Source organism: Tubulanus polymorphus, chromosome 8, assembly GCF_964204645.1.
Source record: "Tubulanus polymorphus chromosome 8, tnTubPoly1.2, whole genome shotgun sequence".
In the NCBI taxonomy this organism is placed as follows: Eukaryota; Metazoa; Nemertea; class Palaeonemertea; order Tubulaniformes; family Tubulanidae; genus Tubulanus; species Tubulanus polymorphus.
In genome coordinates, this window is record NC_134032.1 from 9,092,849 (window position 1) to 9,113,115 (window position 20,267).

At 39.7% G+C, this 20,267-nt stretch overlaps 1 protein-coding gene across 2 annotated transcripts in view; it reads right to left on the reverse strand.

Annotated features, from left to right (window-relative positions):
- Positions 1-8,799, reverse strand: part of LOC141910212 (DENN domain-containing protein 3-like) — a 29,071-nt gene extending 20,272 nt beyond the window's left edge. The window contains exons 1-5 of one of the 2 annotated variants that reach the window (XM_074800930.1): positions 8,737-8,799; positions 6,848-6,982; positions 5,886-6,258; positions 5,043-5,167; positions 4,334-4,482 (exon numbers count right to left, since the gene is read on the reverse strand). In XM_074800930.1, the coding sequence (XP_074657031.1) occupies positions 4,334-4,482; positions 5,043-5,167; positions 5,886-6,258; positions 6,848-6,937 (737 nt within the window). In that variant the 5' untranslated portion in view covers positions 6,938-6,982; positions 8,737-8,799. Of the gene's footprint in view, positions 1-4,145; positions 4,275-4,333; positions 4,483-5,042; positions 5,168-5,885; positions 6,259-6,847; positions 6,983-8,736 lie in introns of those variants that run through there. The other variant, XM_074800931.1, reaches the window with a different exon arrangement.
- Between the last annotated feature and the right edge of the window lie 11,468 nt (positions 8,800-20,267).

Sequence of the window (20,267 nt, forward strand, 5' to 3'; positions counted from 1 at the left end):
TTTACTGTAAAGAAGGATTTCTGTATTCCGGAATTTCCTGCATCAAATACATCAGAGAAAAACGTCTGAATTGGGAGTATGCTGAATTGTACTGTAGACAGAAGTACGCGGGACATCTACTCAGTATCAACTCAGAACAGGAAATGATCGCTATTAAAAGATTATTTGCAACACATCTTCTACCAAAAGCGTACTCACTAAAAGCTCTCATAGTGATGATTGGATTGAAATGGCAGGTAATACAAATTTTCTTATAACATACACAAAAAAAAAACAAACGAATTTAGAAATTACTGACATTCATTATTTTTTCATCTAGCAGAATGCTGGTCATTATACATGGACTGATGGGAAACCATTGAGCTACACAGAATGGTACAAGCCTGCTGTTAATGAAACGATACCAGAAGTTATTCAAGGATTGATATCTCCTCTACGAAAACAACCAATAAACGACATCGATATGCCGTGTACAGCCATGATACTGAATAATCCACGAGGATCGGCGAACTGGGTTCGATTCCCGTGTCAAATTGTGGAGACGCATACAACATTCATATGCGAGTCAAGATACAATGCAACAAGGAAACAGTTAAATAAAACCTTAACTTCAAGGATTCCCAATGATGGTACGGTCACAAATTCAACCTGCCTCAGAGGTTGGGTAACTATAGCTGGACAATGTCATCAGATACTTACTGACTGGAATAACAATCGAGGTATCAATATTTCAAGTGCTAGAGATATGTGTCACATGAAAACAACCTCAAACCTTGAAAGCAATATAGATAATTTGATGAACCAATTTCGATATCAACATCAATATGGAGCTATTCTAACAATGAACGACGCCGGGTTCCAAGTTATCAAACCAATGTTGACCAGAGATCAAATCACTTATGTTCAATCTGTTGAATGGTTCATGAAACCCTTTGATAATCTAACAGATACAGTGCATTCCGTGGTGTGTACCAACAATGTAACTGGTGAAGAGTTAGCTTCCATAAGCGGTTGTAAATTCTGGCAGTTCGAATGTAATGATCAAAGATGTATCAGCAACCATCGTGTATGTGATACCAGACACGACTGTCAACACGGCGAAGATGAACTCAATTGTACGGATATAAATTTACACAGTCAGTTTCGATGCTCTGATGGCCAGGTTATATCAATCAGTGGTTTCTGCGATTTCATACAGGATTGTCCGGATGGCTCTGATGAGAACTCCTGTTTTCATCCCCCGTGTTTGCACGAACAATTTCGCTGTAAGAGTGGTCAATGTTTCGGTAGGTCTACCAGGTGTGATGGAATCACTAATTGTAAAGACAGCTCCGATGAAATGGAATGCACTCCTGAACTGTGTCATGGGTTCTTGTGCGCAGATGGTGAATGTATCAGTTCTCAGCTGTATCAGGATGGTGTCGTGGATTGTAGTGGGAGTCTTGAAGAAGATGAATTAGTCACTAACAAGATGCTGAATCCAGAGGTTTATTGTAATAATAACAATCACTGTACAACTCGTTTCACAAAACTCTGTAGGGAATCTGATGAACAAAGGTGTTCTTTCGATTCTCCTCATTGTTATTCCCGCCACCAAAGGTGTATTTTAGAAAGGATGCCGATTGGTTACCCAGTATGTAGAAGGCTTGAGCATGTGCAAGGTTGCGCTGATTTCCAATGTCCGGCTGGTACAGTCAAATGTCCAGCATCTTACTGTATACCAATCAGACACATTTGCGACAATGAATCAGACTGTGCTAATTCTGAAGATGAACATAACTGCATCACATGGACCTGTCCGGGAATGTTTAAATGTGGTCAGGAAAATCGATGTATTCCGCAATCTGAAGTTTGCGATGGTGTCGTAAATTGTAAACATAACTCAGATGACGAGGCTTTCTGTAACGTTAAGTGTCCTGATCGCTGTCATTGTCGGGGCCATTTCATCAATTGTGAAAATGCATGTATATCAGATATTACTGGTTATTTTACTGAATCCAGTCGGGTTTTAATTATTCCGAAGAATCGAGTAGTATTCAACGAGTCCACATTCTTTTCTTTCGTTTATCTTCGTTTTCTCGATATTTCTCGCAATAATTTGTCTTACATCGTTCCCTATTCATTTTCTAAACTACACAATCTATATACATTAGACCTTACTTGTAACCACATAACGGCCATATCTGCTTATACATTCGCAGGTTTGAATGGCTTACAGGAACTATTTCTTATTGCAAATCCGCTGCAACATTTAGAATACGGTAGTTTCCGAGGTCTGACATCACTTACTGTTCTCGATCTTCATGGAGTTTCAATATCCGTTCTTAGTGAAAATGTATTTCAAGGTTTACCGATATTACAAGCATTAAATATCAGCAATAACAAAATCCATTATATTTCAAATCATGCTTTTTCAGGATTGATTGCACTTACAATTCTGGATCACGTCAACAATTCAGAAGTAATATCCGTAGAAGGAAATGTTCTCAGCAATCTGACATCGTTGAAATACCTTGCTTCGGATGCTTACAAATTTTGCTGCATGGCTCCGAATGTTGACCGGTGCCTTCCTGAAGCGGATCAATTTTCAACATGCTCTGATCTGATGGGTAACAGTGTACTTAGAGCCATCACCTGGGTGATTGCATCTTTCAGTTTTCTCGCGAACAGTCTGGTTCTTTTATTTCGTGTTCAAGCGTTGCGAATGGAATCCTCCAGAACGCGTAACACCTCTTCCGATATCCTCATCATGAATATTGCCGCTTGTGATTTTCTGATGTCAATCTATCTATTTCTGATAGCTGGTGCTGACCACGTGTTTAAAGGTGTTTATTTTCTGAATTCAGAAACTTGGACGGATAGTTCAATGTGTCGTCTCGCAGGGGTTATTGTGACTGTTTCGTGCGAAGGCTCTTTAACTTTTCTCTTAATTCTAACACGTCAGAGATATTCAAATATCGTCAACCCGTTTTCAAGGAATCCAATCACTACTCCAAAATACGTTATCGGTATTTGCTGTGTTTGTTGGCTCGTTATCAATACTGTTTCTATTCTACCGCTCTCATCGTCGTCTTACTTCGGAGACAATTTTTATGGTACAACCGGAGTTTGTCTACCTATGAATTTACTGACGATCAATGTCAATGGCTGGCAATATTCATTCGCCATTTTTGCTTTGTTTAATACGGTAATATTGGCTACAATAATGACGACATACGCTCAGATGTATAGACTCGTATCGGGAAGCAGATCAGGGTCGGGTAGAGCCGATCCTACTGAACTGGTATTAGCTCGAAGGAGTTTAGTAATCAATCTTTGTAATTTGTTTTGCTGGTTACCGATAATAATCGTTCAGTTTTGCGCTGTATTTTCAGTCGAGATACCAAACCAGGTGGCCGCTTGGCTGGCCGTTTTATTTTTACCGATCAACTCGTCTCTGAATCCGCTTCTTTATACGATTCTAACAATCGACACAAAATCACTTCGAGAACGAAATAAACGAAGACGAGGAAATAAACAATAGGTTCACACGAGTCTTTAACCCATTAGCACTCAAGCCACCCGTATTCACCCTGCCTATTACTACTCAAGCTGCCCGAATCCACCCTGTAACCTTTTTTTATGCTGCAGAAAAACCGTTACAGCGGGATCTGAACCCAATAGCTTATCATAAACTAGACACCCAAGTGCTCAAAATACCGAACCGAAATCAACATCTTCCTCTTTCAATTTCTCGAGTATTTGGAATGTGAAAATGATAGATCTGAGCGCTCACTTCAAATTCAAGTAGGTTTGGACGAATTTCGGGGGGCCAAAAAGAAATGATTTTGGTTGCCTACCACATGAAATCTTACATCTTACTACAAAATAACACAATTGAGTTCGCAATGGTGTGATTTACACAAGGTTTAATAAACTGCAATTTGAAATGAATTCATTTCAAATGTTAACTTAAATCCATGGGGCTACAGGGACTACTTCTGTGGCAATTGAAATTTTATACAAAATTTGTCGGGTTCGATAGTGAGACTACCGATATACGGCAGAAAAGCGCCTCACGGAAACTACCGCCGATCGCTACTGCATAAAAATTACCGAATTTAAACCAGTTGATTCCAAAATGCTGAGAAAATGCATCTGCACACCTAGAAATTATATAAAGTTCCTGATGCAGCGCTCGTTTTCGGACCACCACCATGCTTTAATTTCAACCCAGCGAGAACACTGCTTGTTTTGGACTGCGGACAGGACCAAGTTTCACAGTTTGTCAACGGGGAGTTGAATATTCGTTCATTCAGCTGAAGAGCTAATTTGAAAGAAAAAGAAAACTTACCCAGAAAGACAATCTTTAAGGACGGTAAAATAGGGAAACTTCGAAATGAGAACAATACAACTCGGCACATAACAATAATATTGGTTATCGTCAAGTTTGATGTCGTCGTCCGGGGGTTCTAACGAAAATGGCATCTCCCGGGAATCAGTCTGGAACAAACAACAAAATATTCATCTAAGTATCGCCGGTATCAAATTTTCGTAATAAGGGATACAGTTGGTGGATTGCAGGCACAGGCATGTAGCCAGCCTCTTATCCTGGATATCCTATCACGGAACCATATGGGGATGCGTAGGTCCTCCTCCAGAATTCTACCACTTCCGGATGCATTATGAGCATTTGTAGCGATGCTAACTTTATAATCTTCAGCACATCAATCCGAAGAAATTGTTCTTGGAAAATGGATTTTGGAATTTTTGGGGTTTTTTTCAGTTTCAACACTTTCAACTCAATCCATAAAATCTACAAAACCCTCTTAGCGAACTTGGTCCATGACTGGTGAACTTCGGCCAAATTCGGCTTGACTGAAACATTGGACGCGGCCCATACTAAATTCAACACTAGGAAAGTTATTCCATGTGAATGTTAACTGGTTCTCTGGAATTGCCTCATCTATTATTTCAATAGCATTTTAGTGAAGATGAGCCCCACTGGGTTTTTTTTGTTAGATTTTGGATATCTTCGGCCCAGAAGGGTTTTATTTCTCTACCTGAGTAGCGACGTATTTTCTATGCATAGTGACACAAGTTGCGTAGGTTCTCACTCCTGTTATATCGGTTAAAACCAGATGATGAACCCTCTCTCTGTGTGCGCTGTGATTCACAAACGCGCCATCTAGTGAAAAAACAATACAGGTTTCTTACAGATCTGGAAATCAAAAATTCCCTGATAATTCCCTGATTTTCCCTGATCCTTGACCCGAAATTACATGATCATCGTCATCAGCAGTAAAAACAGCGAGGCACCGAAAATTCAAATTTATACATCAAAATATATCAATCATTACGGAGTTTAACTCCCTATGAAATTTGGAGATAAAAACATCCGGATCAAGTTCTCGGTTAAGTAGAGTGTATTCAATGCAGTTTATTCTGACCCCAGCTCCATAAAAACAGCGCCAGTGAGATTCAAGGTAAAACTGGTCCATAATAGCCAGCCCCCTGGTAATTCAGATTTAAATGGTCTCCCCTAACTCGACAATAAAACCAGCCCCAATGCAGCAGTCAATCTGCTGTTTGTATCCAACCCCTCAGAACACATTTTTCACAAATGGTGACTGTCTGTCTAAGCTTGATGGTTCTGACATAACGCCCTCATTCATTTTCAAAGAAAAATTTCTGGGGTATCGCCCCAGGGGTTGGTGACATCTGATCGAGCATGTTTAAGGAAAAAGGTGAACATCGAACATCTGAGGGGGGTGTGCACAGACAGCAGGTCGATAGTTGCATAAAGGGTAAAAGTTACAACTGTTCTAACTAGACCCTGCTCATTTTTTATAAGATAAAAGGCAAAACGAAAGGCTATGATATCGGGGCCAATGAACTTCACTCACCTGGAAAACAGAACAGAGTGAGCGCCTTCACTTCGTCCGACGACATGGCCATCTCTCGATTACGCAACGACAGTTTGCGCAACGACGACCTGCGATGAGCAGCCGACAGCAGGCGTTTATTCTCGAGACGATCTTTCATTTCCTGAAAACCATGACGACCGCCGCTGTCGCCGTGAATGGAGTCGAATTGTTGCGGCGACTCTAAACCGCGGAGGTTCGGGTTCAATTCGATCGGCGGGTAGCGCCGGTCGCGGTTGATCAGATTCTGCGGGAACGACGCCGTATTTTGGTTGATGACGGCGAGCACTTGCGGGTCGAATTCGCGACCGAATAAAGTCGCAGCCCGTTTTTCCGCAACGGGGCCATTCAACGGCTGAAAATAATTATGATTTCGATGATAATATCTTCTGCGGTAAGCGAGGATGTCAATTGTGGGCAGTAAGCAGTAGGATATCAAATAGGCCTACAGTCAGCCCCGATATACCGCCCACATCGGTGCAGAATGATTTTGGCGGTATAGAGAGTATGGCGGTATATCGGGGGTGTTTTACAATGTATTTGTATAGAGATGTAGGCCTACAGTGAGAAAACCTGGCGATAGGCGGGGTGGCGATAAATGGGAGGGCGGTATATCGGGGGTTGACTGTACTGTGAAAAACGGAGGATTCCACTTGCAGCAAATAAGGATCCAGCAGGCCGCAAGTTAGGATCCACCAGCTACGCTAGTGCGCAGTAGGATATGAACTCCTGTGGCAATAGAGGATTCTATTCATGGCAAGTGAAGATCCGCTACATGTCGCCAGCACTTCCACGCTTCAATCTTTTCTCTATTTCAATCAAATCAACTTTTCTGATCAATTATCAACGAATACTTAACCAAACTCCAAGATAAGTGAATCTTAGATTCATTTCCATAGGCCAAGGGGCGGATGTGGAAATAAGACGAAAAGACCAAATCTTACACTCAGTAATGGTCGAAGTCCGGAATGTCGATCCATGCCCAACACGACCAGCGAGTCGACCAGCGCATTGTGTAACTTTTTACCAGGCATTCTAACTACCAGTTTGACCTCTTTTCATAAAATCACACATGGAATCTGAATAAAAGGTAAGTAATGATTAGAATATGAAATCATTTATGTCGGTCACAGAAGACCTTAGCGACTAAACCATACAGTCCAGCTACCAGGCCTACATAACTACGGGTAGTTTTCTGTGTAGACTCGAGGGTTCGAAAAAGCATTACAGTTCCAGTTCAGCCACCATTCATTGTCATTACTGTGGCATACGGGAACGACAAAGCTCCCGATTGCCTGACGACACGTGGAAAAATGCTGCTTCGTTTTCATTCGTCAATTTTGAAAAAAGCGTGACAATGAAATGGCGCTAAAATAGTAGAGGCGTTTGTCTGAAAGAATTCGGTTTGTAGAAACCGGTTTAAATATTACGTCCCAAACCGATTTGCCATAGCGAGAACAAATGGGACAGAACGGTTTGAGATTTTTAAGGAAGGATATTTGCTGATTCCGCCATATCGGAAAGGCAGGTGATAATTCGCCAAAGCGGCATTATTCCTGTTAACACTATTTTGCCAATGACGCGTTCTAATTGGCTAATTGATTCAAGGAAAGTGGTGGAGATCAGAGTTAGAGAAAATAGCAGCATATCACCCGGACCAGCAGATTGCTAGTCGAACATCTTTCCATTAGACCACCAGGCTCACTGAAAACCAGTCTTAAGTTTTCACCACATATAGCCTCATCTTTCCCTTACCCTATCCCTAGGGGTAAAATGGACCCTCAACCTCATCCTTACCCTAACCCTAACGCTCTGGACCCTCTTGACCCATAACCCTATCGAAACCCTTACCCTAAATCCAATATAATGATTTAATTTGTATAATTTCATTAAATTTCTACTTCGTGAAATATAACGGCAAAGTGTTTACTTTGCTATTTTAACGTACGTTATTACTATATATTATAGTATTTAACAATAAAAGTAACAATAAAAAATTGTTTCATTGTGTTTAGGTTTAGAGTTCCGATGGGTTTAGGGTCTAAAGGACCCAGAGGTCTAGGATTAGGGTTAGGGTCTGTTTTACCCCTAGGTATAGGATTAGGGTGAGGTAAGGTGCTATATCTAGTTGACACATTCCGTTGGTTTTCAGCAAGCGTGGTGGTCTATTAGGGACATTCTACGCTAGTAATTAGTCTCGCTCTTTCCGCTCAATTTTCTCAAACTTGAATTTTTTAAGTCACACACTTCAGTGCACATGCGCAGCATAAATCAGCCAATAAGCCACGATGTAGGCTGTGGTAAAATAGCAGAAATTAACACTCTGTCGTATACGGTAAAATATCCACTGCGTATATTTCATTACTAACTATAAGATTCTTATTAGGCCTATATAGGCCTATAGCCATTGGCAAAATAGTGTATACTAAAATAATGCTGCATTGGCAAAATATCCACTTCCTATTGGAAAAGTCAGGTTTGACTTTGAAAACCGCTTGCATACATGGTTTACACAAACTGTTTCGGTTTAAACTAAAAAACGCCGGTATCAAAACCGGTTTCCAAACCGGCATGAAAAAAATGGTTTTTCCTTAAAACTAAAACGTTTTTGCAAACCGATTCGAAACAATTGCGCCTTAGATCTTACAAGTTAGAGTGATTCTAACTTCTTAAAAGTGACTCTGGCTCTCTTTCCTTCGTTCCAAGTTCCTGTTTCCCCAGCCACCACATCCGCTTCAAAACAATTCGTACGGATGATGACAACTTAAGAATTGCATTCAAAACATCAGAAAGCGCCTTCATTATTCTAGAAATTAACAATTCAGGTTCATACCTCAATTCATCGTAAAGATACAGACGAAAACTTAAAAAACTGGGTAGAATTTCCAAATTGACGGCAACAAGGAAGTAATAGTAGTGAGCATGCCTAAAATACGGAATTGGATTTGAAATCGGGAAACTGCCGTCTATCGAAGCATCGATTGCCGCGGTTGGTGTTAAAACCGCGCATTTCATTTTTCAAAATGAAATTTGAAATCCTGTAAGGCAGCACAATTTAAAGGCGCTTGTTGGTTTTTCAAATGCATTTAAGCTTACCAAAGTGAATTCTACACATTTATCAACTTGATTTTTCAAATCGATTCGGCTAATCAATGCACTTCATTGAGTAATCATTTTAAATATTGGGTTTAGCCCGTAGCCAGGATTTTGAAAGGGGTGTTCTTATATTATAAAAAGGGCACTTTTGCATGTTTTGTATCCCTGGACAGCGAGCATCGTATGCTTAAAAGCAGAATTCTGTAGCTATTCCACAAAAAAACACAACAAATGAATTTCAGTATAATCATTTGGAATGTAAGAAAAAATTTATTCACCACGAATTTATGTAAAGTAACTCTGGATGTTTAATAGTTCAATATAAAATGTTTCCTAACTACATCCGTCTAGAGTGTTATCCCACAAATGTTTTCTTCCTGAAAATAGAATTGAAAAGAGACAAAACAAGCGCCGATTAATGGAAATTATGATGGTAAATTTCGCTTGATTTTTTTGATTGAGTGTCCCTTACAGACCCACCACACCGGCCGGGAAATCGGAAATCGAAATGCAGATATAGTTGTGTGATCGGCGGTCGAGTTTGGCAGAATTTTTATTTAAATCGAAGTACATAATTGGAAATTAGGTTCCGGTTCATTCAACAATATTCCAACCAGTCGGAACCGGCTTAATTCAATATATCGAAATTTTAATAGCTAGGTTGAAGATCATTTTTTTCAAAACCTGTTCCATTGTAGACCGTTTGAAATGGCTTATAGTCAGGTCAATCCTGGAACGCCTTTTCCTCAACTGAGATTCACTTCAATACGCGCAAAAGGCGAACGCGAATTAGATTTCGTTCCTTCGGCGAGTGCAAATGAACTAAAATTTGACTCAAGTTGAAAGAGTTTTACAGACAGATTTTACGCTGCCCAAGATTCTTGTAATGAGATTCCGCTTAAGATGAAGAAGGTTTAAAGATCGAAGCCTGCGACAACCACACATTGATAACTATCTAAATGCGAGACTTAAAAGATCGAAGCCTACGACAACACACACATTGATAACTATTTAAATGCGAGACGACAACTCACACGTCAAAGTGACAAATGATTTAGATGATAAAACTGGTCTTTCGTGGCATAGTCATCTGGAAAATTTTCGTTTCGAAATGTCAGCTTCCTTTCTATCTAGTCAACGCGGGCTCAACCTAGAGGATTATACGTCAAGCAATACATCTACAATAAACTATCGGACTATTTACACGTAGAAAACCACCAAAAATATTAAAATGGACAAAATGATCTTCAACCTTGTACAACTTGACAATTCTGTGACGGTGCGCATATTGAAATTTAGAAAAATATGACCGGAGGCACGTGTGTGTTCACACCCTCAGGACAAGACCAGTGAGTTCGGCTTCCGTGGCGGTGACCGTGCAACCCCCCCCCCCCCTCACGACATAGCTCGAGTCCATATCCTTTCTTAAATCATAAAAAGTGCAGCATCGTATATGCTCAAAACCAGAATTCTGTAAAAACAACAAATGAATTTCAGTACTAGTTTTGGCCAGGTTTATCTCTGGTTTTAGTGCGGGGCCTTTGAAGCGTTGAACTATAATTCGGATAACCGACAACCGGAATAACAATTGTTGGTTTGCCATACAGTTAGCTCGGGCTACGAACAATTGTAGGCAGGCTCGGCTGAGCTCGTAATTCTGAAGACCGCTGATTTCTGAGACCTTCTGCACGAGAATCTCCCCTGCCAGGATTCGACCTCGATTGAAACTCGATACCGACATTGTACATTTTGACATGCGCGGTTATCTGAGACACTATCAAAATATCAATATCAAAATGGCGTGCTAAACTAACGCGTGGCAAAAACCTCGCCCAATTTCAAACGTAGTCAGCCTCCTTTAAAACCCCAGAAATCAACATTCGGTAAGTATTCATAACATAAGTTAAAATGGCGAAAAATATTTCATCTTAGATTGTGGGTAATCGACATAATCATATTGATTCGGAGGTGAATCTACTAGGCACACATGGTGAAAATCAGTCAAGCAAGAAGACAAGTTTAAAAATTAAATTAGGGCCAATGATGAATTTACTGACCGGGGCGGATCTAGGTATTTAGAGTAAGGGCCCAAAACTTCGAGAGCTGCAGGGGCGGATGCATGGACCACTGTCGAGGGTAGAACTTAGGCTGTAAAAAGGGCATAATTTTGAAATTCTTCTCCATTATACCAGAATGCTCGTAATTCCATGAGATTGAGGCTACTTCCGTTACGTCACTGAGTTGCTGACTTCCGTCACTTCGAGACGTCCGAGAATTTGTTCTCATTATTTTTGCTGAACTATATCGTTCAACATCTCCTTTAGGCCTTTTTTTATTCCTTTTTTAATGTAAGTCTTCGGAAATCGCTGAATATCCGTAGCTTTTTTCTTGTAAATTATTAAATTTACTTTTGTTTTGGTCTCATTTATTTAGCTAGTGCCTTTTAGGCCTAGGCCCTAGCTATTTATTTATTTTTCGATTAGACTTTCGGACCCGTTGGGTATCGTTTTCAACCATGCAGTCTAATCTAGATTATGTCCTTCAGATATCGCCTGTCATAACGATGATCATAATGTTGCTGATGTTTCTAACTCTGATTCAATCGGTCAGAGATTTTTAAGTCTCTTTAATAAATCAGATGACAACAATAATCTTCCTGTTAACAAGGATTCGAATGATTTATTAGACTTTTTGAGATCTGAGGTTCAGTCTTTTAAAGTGACTGGACCTCCGTTAAATGAAGATATTTCGTCTTTATTGACTCAACTTCTATCCGGTTTCGGATCCAACGATCCAGAAAAGAAAGAGTTTCTAGACAAGCTAGAACGTAAGGCTAAGGACTATGCTTGTCCTGATAATACATCAAAGTTGGCTGTTACGAAAGTTAATCAGCCTATATGGATGAAACTTCCTAAAGAATCTGCAGCCTTTGATGTTAAACTGCAGAAAATCCAAAATTGGAATCTTCGGGGTGTTACAGCTATCTCTCGTGTTGTTGAAAGTTTAACTGATTCCTCTAAACATTTAGATAGGAAATCGTTAGGGGCCATTTTGTATGATGCGCTTTCGTTTATCGCTCAAGGAAACTTTGAGTTGAATTTGAGAAGGAGAGAGCTTCTTAAGAAAGATTTTAAAGATTCTTTCAAGCCGCTTTGGCTACCCTCGAATCCCATTGGGGATCAATTATTTGGGGATAACCTTGACGAAAAATTAAAAGAAATCGAAAGGACAACTAGAATGGTTGGGAAACTTCTTCCTACTAATTTTCGTGGTCGTGGCCGTTCTAGCGCTTTGAGAGGTCGTGGTCGTGCTCGGTATGGCAGATTTCAACCATATCCTAATTATAGACCTTCAAATTATACTCCAAACAAGAAGGATTTTTGGAGGAAGGGCCAGTTTCAGGACCAGAAAAAATGGTAAGTCATTCCTTACCTGTAGCTGGCCGTATTCGACATTTTTTGACCCTTTGGGAGTCATTAACTTCAGACAGTTATTTATTAGATTGTGTTAAAGGTTACCACATTGAATGGGAAAACCTCCCTCCATGTCAATTGGAGTTGCCTCGAACTATTTTCTTTTCGAGTAAAGAGCAGTCTGCAATAGACGTTTTATTATCTGAATTCCTTCAGAGGGGAATTATTGAGTTTGCTTCTCCATCTCATGGTCAATTTATTTCAAACATTTTTGATGTCCCCAAGAAAGACTCTGGGTTTAGACTCATTTTGAATCTAACTCATCTGAACAAATTTGTAAAATATTGTCATTTTAAAATGACTTCATTGAATACTGTTCTGAATTTAATGACGCCAGGTTGTTATATGGCTTCATTAGATTTAAAAGATGCCTATTATTCTATTTCAATTTGCCCTGAAGATAGGATATTCCTTAGATTTATTTGGAAAGGTCATCTTTTTCAATATACATGTCTCCCTAATGGGATTTCTTCGGCGCCTAGACTTTTTACGAAATTATTAAAACCGGTTTTAACACCATTATGTCAGTTAGGTTACATCTCTGCTGATTATATCGATGATATTTATTTGCAAGGGCTGGATTGTATCGAATGCAGTTCGAATGTATCGATTTCTAAAACACAATTACAAAATTGTGGTTACTTAATTAATGTGGTCAAGTCAGAGAAGAAACCTGATGTTCAGAGAAAGTTTCTTGGTTTTTGGTTGAATTCAATGACTTGGAAGGTTTTCTTAGGTCAGGATAAGATTGAGAAAATAATCAAAGAGTGCTCCACATTGTTGCTCAAACCAAATCCGTCTATTTGGCATATTGCCCATGTCGTGGGTGTTCTAGTTTCTTCCTTTCCTGCTGTGCCGGCAGGTCGATTATATTATCGAAATTTAGAGAAAACTTAAGTCTATTTCTCTTTCTCAATCGTTAGGAGATCTCAATACTAAAGTCTCTCTTTCTGATGAAGCTAAGACTGATTTAATTTGGTGGATTGAGAATATTTCTCATTCTGCTTCTGCTCCAATTACACGTCATGCGCCTGATATAACTATTACCACTGACGCATCTCTTTCAGGTTGGGGTGCAATTATCAATCAAACTAAAACCTATGGTTTTTTTTGGAATGCGCAAGAGAAATTGAATCACATCAATATTCTAGAGCTAAGGGCAGTTTTGTTTGCCCTTTTATCGTTCAGTGGACTTATTCAGAACAAACATATTCTTGTTCAATTAGATAATACCGTTGCAGTAGCCTACATTAAGAATCAGGGAGGAACAAAATCTCCTCAGTTGAATAGTTTAGCTAAACAGATTTGGCAATTAGTCTTCAAATTTAATTCATGGCTTTCTGTAACTCACATTTCAGGAATATCGAATTTTGATGCAGATATTTTATCACGCGTTCAATCGGTCAATAAAGAATGGCAATTAGATAAGACTGCGTTCTCTGATATTATCAGAGTTTTTGGACAACCTGAAATTGATCTATTTACATCTAGAATTAATACCCTACGGGTTAAGTTCATTTCTTGGCATCCTGATCCTCAACCTTTTTGTATAGATGCATTCACTGTGAATTGGTCAAATTGGTATTGGTATGCCTTTCCTCCATTTAGTTTAATTGCTAAATGTCTGTCTAAAATTCAACAAGAAAAAAGTCACGGAATTCTTATGGTGCCTAATTGGCCGTCACAATCATGGTATCCAAAGTTGATTAACTTGACTAATCAAACTTTCACTTTATCTTGCAGAAAGAATTTACTACGTCTTCCTCAAGATCCAGAGAAAATCCATCCGATTTACAAACAGCTAAGTTTGCTGGTTTGTCGCTTTTAACACAACACTTGCTTTCTCTGGGTCTGTCGAATTTGTCGATTAATTTGCTTTTGTCATCTCTTCGAGATTCAACTCTTCGGCAATATGATGTGTATTATAGACAATGGATCGATTATGTGACTCGCCGAGGGTTTGATTATAGAAACCCATCTGCAGAACTTTTAGTTGATTTTCTTTCTTCATTATATGAGAAAGGCTTGTCATATAGTGCGATAAATACGGCAAGATCTGCTATTTCAACTTTCAGTTTTGTGTCACCATCTGCTAATATTGGTTCCGAACCTCTTGTGAAACGACTTTTCAAAGGTATTTTCGAGAATCGTCCTCCTATACCTAAATATAATGATACGTGGGATGTTGGTATTGTCCTTCGTTTTTTGAAATCAGTAGAACCGTTACATGATTTGTCTCTATCTGATTTGACTAAGAAAACTTTATGTTTAATGGCACTTGTTTCAGGACTTCGTCGTAATGTGCTTCATCAATTACGTATCGATGACATGAACATTTTTGATGATCATATAACCTTTCTTTTTGTCAAACAGAAACAAGATAGACCGGGGAAACCGACTCATCCGATTTCGTTCTTTGCTTATCCTTATGATAAATCGATTTGCGTTTTATCTTGTATCAAAGAGTACATTCGTGTAACGGCTGGTCTTAGGAAAGACAATCATCTTTTCATTTCTACTAACAAACCTCACGGACGAGCGTCAAGTGAGACATTATCGCGCTGGATTAAAGATGTCTTGTTCGCCTCTGGAGTTGATATCAACCGATACTCCAGTCATTCTACTCGTTCAGCTTCTGCGTCTGCGGCTGTTAAGACTATTCCAATAAACACTATTCTCCAGGCTGTTGGTTGGAGCTGCGAACAGACTTTCGCAAAATATTACAATAAAACTGTAGTTGATCATCCTCCGAAGCAATTGGCTAATGCGGTCCTTGCTTCAATTTGATTTAAGGTATTTATGTTTGTTTCCTTGTGTATAATAAGTTTCGGCAAAATAGATGACTTTGAAATCTCATGGAATTACGAGCATTCTGGTATAATGGAGAAGAATTGAGAAATTAAACGAGACTTACCTGTAAGTTGAAGTTTGATTGTAATTCTTCGGAATTATACCAGATGCGAGTGATTACATGCCCGCCCTTTTCTAATGCCCACCCATCTCGCATCTGGGTTTGTGTTAAAATATTATTTTTCTTCTGTGTTTCATACAGATTAATTTAAGAATTCTCGCATCTTTTTCGTTTTTATTCCGAAACGATTTTCATGCTTTTCTTTTAAATCTATCTTGCCTCTTTAAGACTGTGAATAGTGACGTAACGGAAGTAGCCTCAATCGCATGTAATCACTCGCATCTGGTATAATTCCGAAGAATTACAATCAAACTTCAACTTACAGGTAAGTCTCGTTTAATTTCTCAATCAACAAGGGCATTCTGAAATTTTGAAAATCTGCTCTTTGCTACAAATTCCAGGCAATTAAAACCCTGACGCGAAATGCTATCTAGCATTTTAACTGCATTGGGATGCAGCTTCCAGGAAATGAAGGCGAAATCTTGAAGAATTAGGCCTATGTGCTTTTTGTTTAAAACTATCTACCTTATCTTGTAAAAGATGCCATCTTCTTCTTAGAGGGCATGAAGAAAAAAGAAAAAAAAAGGGCCCAAGATTTTCGCGACGGTAGCACAGCGGCATTGGAAGTGCAGCAACTGCAGCTGGGAAAGCCGCGGCAATAATTTACTGAATGATGTTTTTTTGTCTTTCTATATGTCACGTTTTTGAAGAAATTAAGTAAATTCACCGCGGAAATATTTAGAACCTGTCCAAAATCGGCATTTGGCCGCAGCAATCAAAAATTGCTTCCAACGCGCCTGTAGCACCGTCTGAATCGGCGCCTGAGCTAATGGTTGTCTGACTGATATTTCTAGATGGGCTTGGGTCTTGCTGTGTTGTGGGCCTTATATGTTCTTAAATGTTTCTTCAGTGAATCAGTTATGCCTTGTTTTTTATCCGGTATCGATTTTAATACTTTCCATTTTCATTTGTAGATGTGTTAAACCATTTTATAAAGAATTGAGACATCGGAAACGGTGAAAACAGTGTAAGTTTATTTCATCTTTAAAATGTTTTCATCCGTTTCAGAAACAGATAATATTCATCTATTCGTGTATCTTCATTACTTTCTTTCATGTTTGATGTTGAACTCTGGAGGCAAAACCGTAGATAGAAAGCCCCGGATAAATGACCTACAGATTGGAGCAAACAATTTTATTCGTAAGTTTGAATTTTGAATTCGATAATTCTGCAGTTATCTTAACAAAGAAAACAATCTTTGACTCGTCTATTATAGGTATGGATCACTACAACGGGAACTTGGATTCGGTATAGGACAACAAGGAATCAGTGCATTACAAATAAGACTTTCTTGGAATCGGCGCAGAACTACCAGGAATCAGTGCTTTACAGTAACACTTCGTTGGATTTAACACAGGACAAGGATTCAGTACTTAACATGACTTTGTTGGATTCAATACAGGACAAGGAAGCAGTGCTTTACTATCAGACTTGCTTAGATTCGGCGCGGGGATACCCGGAATCACTGTTTTATGATAAGACTCTTAGATTCTGCACAGGTCATCGGGATTCACTGAATGGAAATTCAAGATAAGTTACATTTATCGCTTATTCATCGGTTGTTGATTTGATTTTAAGGGACCAGTTTTATAGTGTTTGTCATAAACTATGTTTCGAAATGAAATCTGGGCTTTCACATTTGTTTAGGGAGCATCTCAAAATTTCGATAGTTACTCCAATTCGAATAACTTGCGGAAGGGATTGGGGCTGAAGGCCTCCAGGGGATTCATCACGACTGCCGAACTAGTTAATTAACTTAAATAGTTTCACTTGTAATTTTGCTAATCTATTTTTCGATTAAAAGTTACGATCAAAATTTCCTCGTGAGAATGTCTTATCTTTGTCTGTGGTCTCTCATTAGAAAATCAATAGTTCCAACTTAGGCATGTGTCTAATCAATGAGAGGGGTGGGGTAAGAAAGAATTAGGTATTCTAATTGACGCCAGTATTGAAATTTTGAGATGCTCCCTTATTGAATCCATTCAATTGTCTTTATATCGTTGGTGTATAGGATTAGGAAGGATTAGGCCTAGTTCAAACTTACGATTGATATTTCAGTGATACATGAACGAATATAACGGGTTTACAGGTTTTCTAAATTGATAAACTCGAATGTTATTTTCAATATGAAACTGGTCCCTGATATCAATAACACAACTGTTATCAATCGCGTTCCTTCGTCACAATCGGATGTGTTTACAATTTCTTTAGATTATACTGCTGTAGTTTTCGGACTGATTGAACAGTTACAGATACATGTAACATTGTGCGCAGATACAGAGTACACAGATCACTACATTGCTTCATCCTGTGATTGAACAGTGATTGTTCTCTCACCTTCACAATTCCCATCCGTCACTAAAACATCGTAACACTTCAACTTATCTAACCGCGGGGTTTGGGGAGGATGGGTAGGGTTGGGGGGAGGCAGGGGTAGAGGGAGGGTGGGAGGGATGGGGTCTGGGATGGCGGGAGGGAAGGGGTTTGGGAGGGCGGGAGGGATGGGGTCTGGGAGGGCGGGGGGGATGGGGTCTGGGAGGGCGGGGAGGGATGGGGTCTGGGAGGGCGGGAGGGATGGGGTCTGGGAGGGCGGGAGGGATGGGGTCTGGGAGGGCGGGAGGGATGGGGTCTGGGAGGGTGGGAGGGATGGGGTCTGGGAGGGCGGGAGGGATGGGGTCTGGGAGGGCGGGAGGATGGGATCTGGGAGGGTGGGGAGGGTGAGAGGGATGGGGTCTGGGAGGGGGGCAGGGATTGGGTCTGGGAGGGAGGTAGGAATGAGGTCTGGGAGGGATGGAATGAGGGAGGTTGGGATGTAGGGGTGGGCTGGGGACGATGGGTGGCGGTAGGACTTTGGAGGGAGGGGTGAAGGATCTAGGTGGGTGGTAGTGTAGGGTTTAGGGTATAGGTGGGCGGTAGTGAAGGTTTTAGGTGGGTGGGGATTTAGGGTCAGGTACAGTCGTGGTAGTTATTTTTAGTCTTGAACTTCAGGATATTTCAGAAAATGCGTCCCATTTTTTTATTGTATTCTAATAACCAATTAATATGAAACACCTTTAGGTACTGTAAGGCATCATTAAACGAGACTTGTACATGTTATTTTACAGTCGTTACGCATGACAAGCTGGTTAAATGGACTATTAGTTTTACTGGTTTATATCGCGAATGCCTTCTACAAGACCCAGGTTCGATCCCTGGTTAGTGCGCATAGTTTCACTGTCGCGAGATAATTGCCCCCCGATATTTGAATGGACTTACTTTACAATTTTTTTAGGGCTGTTATTCAAGTTGGCCATGAATGAGGAATTTACTTGAATGGTAGAAACTGTGCCGCGGTTGCGACCGAAATATAGCTTAACGAGCAATTCGATTATTTGACAATTATTTACGTTATAATTACTGTCGAAAGCTGGTGGCGTACTGCTTCTTTTTGAATACGTTGCCAGTAGAAATTCACCAGCATTCTATCTAGCGACGAGTATGTACGTATTGATGGAGTGAAACACTGAGAATAGGGAATTCCCAGGAAATCCCAACAAATATAGGCCTAGGGGATATTTGTAAAAATCACATTGTGTAGAACGATAACCACACTCAAACGTGGTAAACGGATAATAAGATAAAAACCCACTATCTACAGATTAAAAGAATTTAAAAACAAGAATTTATTAATTCAATCTAAAATATATATAAGACACGACGTTTCGATCTCACCCTAGAGATCATCGTCAATCTGTAGATAGTGGGTTTTCATCTTATTATCACATTGTGTTTCGTGCACAAAGTACATACTACCATTAACCCTCTCCCTTAGAAAAGTATGTACGCTTTGAGCTCACCCCCTCCCCTCCCTCTGTAAGCTTTTGTGCGGATTTCTGAAACTCCTCTCCCCCTAGGTGCGCACGTACTTTATTCACAGCCCGGAACGCCGTGTAAACGCTCACCAAAATTTGGTCCAGTCTAGATTTGGACCGGACCAGGTACGGACCCATTTAGACTGGTCTAACTAGTCGTCGTGTGAACGTGGCTTATAACTTGGCATAAAATCAGGAAAACTTTTCATTAATCGTTAATGATTTTATGCTGAGATATACGTTGACATAAAATCAGCAAAACCTTTTATTAATCGTAAATAAATTTATGTTGAGATAATAACTCGACATCAATTCAGCTAAACTTTTTATTAATCGTTAATGAATTAATGCTGAGACAATAACATAATAGCTATGTTGAGAAATATCACAACTGAAAATATAATTTTCATTTCTCGTAAATGATGTGCCCAGGACGCTTTCAGTAGTAATCACTTTAATCAATTTTCAGATTCTCTTCATTTGCCTTCAGCAGTAGGCGGCACAGATCACTTCACTTTTTGAAGATAGATCAATATCGATAGTAGTTAGTTATCCTAGTGTTTTCACAAAGAGGGGACACGTTTTCTGAAATAAACTGCACAATTTATAGGTGGAACAACTGTACAATTTATTGGTGGACAATGATGACACGGATTGACAAAGACAGAGAGACTATTGTTCTATTATACATCCAGCAACTTTCATATTTTTGAATAGATTCTATTGACATCAGTATATTCCAAGCTGAGACTTCTTGTTTTCTGAACAGAATAAAAGGCCCTGTGAACTAGTTATACGTATATCAGGAAATCTTTTAGAACCTGATCTTATTTTACCCCAAGTTTGCACAGCTTCTTCCCACTACTTTGTGTGGGTAGTTCACTTTGATAAAGCGCATTTATGCATCTTAGTTACGGATCTTAGAATATAGCTGCAAAGCTGATAACGGGTTTCTGCCTTGCTGGATAAAATG